Source organism: Pipra filicauda, unplaced genomic scaffold (assembly GCF_003945595.2).
Source record: "Pipra filicauda isolate LSUMZ 115617 unplaced genomic scaffold, ASM394559v2 scaffold1152_size25527_pilon, whole genome shotgun sequence".
Taxonomy (NCBI): domain Eukaryota; kingdom Metazoa; phylum Chordata; class Aves; order Passeriformes; family Pipridae; genus Pipra; species Pipra filicauda.
The window spans coordinates 20,392-25,523 of record NW_024103599.1 but is presented as its reverse complement, the minus strand read 5'-3'; the positions used below and the strand labels follow the sequence as shown (position 1 = coordinate 25,523).

The 5,132-nt window shown below is 47.7% G+C and overlaps 1 protein-coding gene across 1 annotated transcript; it reads right to left on the bottom strand.

Annotated features, from left to right (window-relative positions):
* Positions 1 to 233: 233 nt before the first annotated feature.
* Positions 234 to 3,301, bottom strand: LOC113982229 (endonuclease domain-containing 1 protein-like). Its single transcript, XM_027710247.2, has 2 exons — positions 3,017 to 3,301; positions 234 to 779 (listed from the first exon to the last, which is right to left on the bottom strand). The coding sequence occupies exons 1-2, from the start codon at positions 3,299 to 3,301 to the stop codon at positions 234 to 236; spliced, it is 831 nt and encodes a 276-aa protein (XP_027566048.2).
* Between the last annotated feature and the right edge of the window lie 1,831 nt (positions 3,302 to 5,132).

Here is a 5,132-nt window from a genome sequence, read left to right as displayed (position 1 = left end):
TGGTGAGACACTGATACAGGCTGCCCAGAGAAGCTGTGTCTGCCCCATCCCTGGAAGTGTTCAAGGCCAGGTTGGACATGGCTCTGAGCAACCTGGTCTAGTGGAAGATATCCCTGCTCTATTGCGGGAGGTTTGCAACTGAATGATCTTTGAGATCCCTTGAATGAAACTGTTCTCTGATTCTGTGATATGTGGGAAAAGCACCCGAGCCTTTTAAACCCGGGATGTGAGGCTTATTTACGGGGACAGTCCTTGTGGAACAGAGAAACTGGTCCCCTCTTATACAGCTCAGCCAACTTTTTCTCCAGTGCCCCCAGCGTGAGGATCCGGATGTTGTTCTGGTTGTTCTCAGCAATGGCCCCCCAAGCAATCACGGTGTTCTTTTTGGTCTTGCAGCAGGCGCTGGCCCAGATGTGGCTGGGTACATTAACCCTCCCATTAGCGATGTAGGAGTTCCCAGGCACAGCACCCACAATGGCATAGGTGGTTTTACAGTCCTTGCTTTTCTTGGGCATTGTTTTCTGCTCATAGGCATTCCATTTGCCCTTGTTGAGTGCAGTGTTCTGGGGCACTATGTTGGTGAGGGTGAAGGTCGCGTTTCTACCATCCTGGGTTTTGTGATGGGAAGCGGGGTTCAAATGGCCACGGTTCAAACCCTTAAGTTTAAGGTAGTCTTGGTAGACAGCCTGGCTCTCCCTGATATCCTTTTCGCTGACTGAGTATTTTTCTCTGAGGGTCTTCTCTGTTTCCATGTCTTTGGGCAAATTGTTCCGTATCAGCTTGACAGATAAGGAAGAGGAAAAGGTATTAGTATTGGGGATGGGAGTAATGGAGCAGGTTTCCCTGAAGAAGAAGTCTCTGAGTGTCAAGATCTAATTTTTTGTCATCTCAGTGTATGAAAATGTGTGAATCCAAGACAAAATCCTGTAGTTGCCACTCCCCAATGAACACTAAAGCGTTAAAAAAAGACTCTCCGTATCTGACTGTTCTCATTTAGACTTGTGACCTTTGTGATCCAGCCTGCAACCTGTGCCAGGAATGTGGCTGGATACATGAGACAATTAGAATTTTGCACTCCTAGGTTTGAAGTTGACTCTGGTAAGACATCCTCCCTGCCACATCTGCTTCCTTTTCCACCTCTCTCCACACCCCACATCTGCCCAGGGCTCTCCCCAGATTCTCCCACCTCCAGTCTATCATTCTCTGATTCCTTCTGTGGCTGCTACAGGTGTACCACACTCCTGGAACACCAGGGTTTGCCTCCTGTAATCCCAGACACAGGGAGATGTGTTGAGAAAACAGTCCTAGAGGTGAGGTTTCCCAGGGGGGACTACAGGTCACTGCAAGGATGAAGCTTTTTTGTTCCTTAATCAAAAAGACCTCGATGCAAATGGGATCTGCTACTGCAGTCCTAATAATGTGTCTCAGAGCTGACCTGGGACAGGAGGTATCTTCTGCAGCCTCACTGCAAAGAAGGTAAAAATTATCAGCCTCTCCAAGGAGCTCATAATCCCCAAAGAGTCCTGAGGAACCCAAGTACTGAAAAAGGACCTCTAGAGAAAGTTACCGAAATCAAAGAGTTTGCAGGAGGCCTGGCTCCATGATCCAGGAGTAAAAGGGCCAGGTTGGATGGAATTCTGAGCAACCAGGTCTAGGGGAAGGTGGCCCTTCCCATGGAATGGGGGTTGGAATGACATGATCTTTGATGTTCTTTCCAACACAAACCCCTCTACGATTCAATGATTCTGTGAACAGAGAGAAGCTTTATCTCAGCCCTAAATGTGGAGACTGCAGTGGTGCAATATCATATTAGTTGTTTGAGTTCCAATGAGTACAGAGTGGAAATGTTTTTGTTTTTTTTTCAGAATTCCAACACCTTTCTGTTCATCTTTGGAAACACATATTTCTTCTCCCTCTGGAACAGGGCATATGGCTTTCTGCTGTCACTCATGAACACCTAAATTGCCTCCTGCTGCTCTGTCCTTAGCAATGACCTGAACTTCCTCTCTTTCTGTTCCATAATTCCCTTGGTCTTTTTCACTGGAGGTCTGAAGGACAGTTGGGAGAGCTCTGTCGTTTGTGGAGATCTGAGTGTCTGGTGGATCCTTCTGAACCAAGCCTGAGGCAACAGTGCTCAGGGGCAACTGGCCATGGCTGGAGATCACCCCCTTCTGACTGGACTGACACTGATGCTCCTCACTTTTCACTGCCTGAAATATCACTCAATACTTCCCCAGGGTTCACCAAACCCTCTCCCCACTCAGTGCCTGTGCCAAGGCTTTTTCCCTGGGTCATCTCACCCAGTTCTGAGTTTCTCCTCACTTCTCTCACATCACTTACAAAGCCTATGTGACACCTAAGCGGGAGCAATTAAGCTCTGTCAGGGATGCAAAACAGCTCAGGGCAAAGTGGAGATCACAGCCCAGCAGGACTGTTGGTCCCCCAAATTTAGCTGCTGTTGGATGCCTTTTCCCCATCACTTGTTCTCCCACCACAGCAGGGCACAGAGAGGGAGGTCATTTGACTTTGGAATGGAATGGAATGGAATTTGCCTTGATGTTGCTCTCAGGTCAATGCAGAAAAATGGGCACCTTTGGGATAGGACTCCTCCTCCTGCTGTTGTTTGAAATGCATCAAAGGAATCATGGGGTGGAGGTGTCTGAAGTTGGAGGAGGCGTGTCCTGAGGATGCGGGGGAAGCATCCTGGGAGAAGAGTCCAGGACACATGTGCGGTCCCCTGTATTCCCATTGGTTATTTGGTCACATGTTCCCAGGGGATAAAAAGGCACTACCTTTTGAAATAAATCCCTTTTGGCTGCAACCTCAGCTAGGAGTCAGACTGCATTTATTTATTATATTAATAACCCAACATGAAGTGAGATGAGATGAATTCCATCCTGTGGGTCCATTTGCGGGTGTGTGTATGGGGGTGGGAGGAAATAGAGATGTTTGGTTAAATACTACAGTTCATCTTTTAGTGACTAGAGGGTGATATGCTGTAAGAGAGGACACTCACCTGGGGCTCAACCATCCACTCGTCACGCCTCGTGCCAGGTCCAGGCTGGTAGATGTAAGCAGAGTACACGGGAATACGCCCCTTTTTGTCATACAAGGTGGCATAGAAAGGCTGGTTCTTGAAGGTCTGGCAGATCCAGGCTGGGTTCTGTGGCTCCAGGCCTTTTGCTGGGGGCATGTTCTGGTAGAAAAACTGATTACATGTATTTGCAAAGGACTTCACCACCTCGCCCTGTCCCAGCCAAAGGCAGCTCGCCCAGACCTGCAGCAGCAGCAGCCACAGCATCGTGGGAGGATTTCAGGTGAAGGGCTCTTGCTCCCCTGGAAGGCAAATGCAGAGGGACACTCAGCTTGGAGAGAGCTGACCATGGCCTGCAGTCATTTTTGTGCAGGTGGGACACAGCTGACTGATAAGAGGACTAGGAGAGACCAAGAAGAGGGTACTGTCTGACCTCCGGGATATGGAAAAGTGCCAGGGCAAACAGGCTGAAATCTAAAAGAGGGTTAAGGTGACTACAGGAAATAGCAGTGGGAGAATTCATCTTATCCCAGGAGGGATCCAAACCCACCTCATGTCCACTCCGCTCTCACAGCAAAGTTATCTGACTCTGAGGGTCTGAGGCACAGCAGTGGGACAAGGTCACCTTGTCCAAACTCCCGGAGTTGGACAAGTTCCTGTACAGTAAAGGGCACTGTTGCAGGAATTTCTATTTCTTCAACAGAAACAAGACCTCTTTTGTCTGGTTCAGCATTGACATGATTTTCAGCACTCAGTGAGATCATTGCTCTTGGAGACAACACTGAAAAGTCCCTCTGATGGTGGCAGCCAAGCAGGGAGCTTTGTCTTCTTTCTGATGCACCAGAGGCTTAAGGATAGCAGTGATATTTCCATTTTCAGTGCTATATACAATACTTAAAAGGCTATTTTAACATCAACAGAGTGATTTTAAAATAATTAGCATTTTCAAGAAGGTAGGCAGGAGAGGCAGCTGGAAGGATTCATGGGACAGGAAGCTGCCACAGCCCACCTGACTGACACTGCAAAAGGGTCTGGGCTGAGGACTCCAAAAGACTTGACAAGGCACCTTACATATTTGCTCTCTTCTGACCCTTTGCCCTGACCTTTATCTCTTCATATGCAATCAGTTCAGGATATAGAGCTACACACACCCTTGCTCTCACCCAAGACATCTGGTCCTTTTTCTCTTTACCGGTCCTGGATCAGGAACGTGGGGACCAGTGATGAGGAAACTCAAAATATGAGCCACAAGCTGTAGCTTTGTACAGTGCTCTGCAGAGCAGGACCATCTCTGCCCCAATCAAGCAGAGAAGTTCCTGAAAGGTCCTTTTGCACCAACCCCTCCATGAGCTTAAAATATATCCCACTTACTCAATATCAGATAGAGAGAAACCAACTTACCGTGGGAAATATGGGCTCAGGACTCTGCTCCCAGCCCCAGAGTGGCAGAGGACTTTGAAATGTCTCTGCTGCAGTCTGAGACTGGCTGTTTATATATGATCCCCCTGGAAGGAAGAGTTGTGAGATTTCCCACACAGGGTTTCAGATTAACTTTGCCCAGGAGTGTAGCCTGCACCTATGTTTGTCCAGAGGTTTTTTGCAAGGTCATGGGTGGAATTTTGGTATTCCATAAGCTCAGCACCACACCTCACCCCTCTTGATTCTTATTAAACAGTTTGATGTGAATTTTACTGGTGACTTGACTTGAATTTCTCTCCCAAATCCATGCTTCTGTTCTTGCCTTCATTAACAGATAAAGTTAAAGAGCTGCACAATTCAGTGCATGCATAACCTCTCATTTCTCCATGGAAGGCAGATGGTGGAGCTCAGCAACTCCGGCCTATGCTTTGTCTGATCTCTTTATCCCAAAACTAAGGAAATACTTGAAATATTGGAGTCTATGCTGAGAAAGGAACAAGAGCTTACCTTGAAGCAGAGTCTCAGAACAGGCAGCTGAGCCGCTCCTTGCCTCTTCTCCTTGGAGAAGCTGTTGACTGATCCCTCAGGAGTCCCACTGCAATATATGCCTGGTTGTAAATCCGATAACCACAGAATTTCAAAAAAAGGAGAAGTTTTCTGTTGTTACTCAGGGGAGATT

Bases quoted from the DNA above. Each gene is read 5' to 3' on its own strand.
- LOC113982229 (XM_027710247.2), bottom strand. From the start codon at position 3,301: ATGCTGTGGCTGCTGCTGCTGCAGGTCTGGGCGAGCTGCCTTTGGCTG. The intron at 780-3,016 runs GTGAGTGTCCTC...TTATCTGTCAAG, and splicing joins AGTGGATGGTTGAGCCCCAG to CTGATACGGAACAATTTGCC.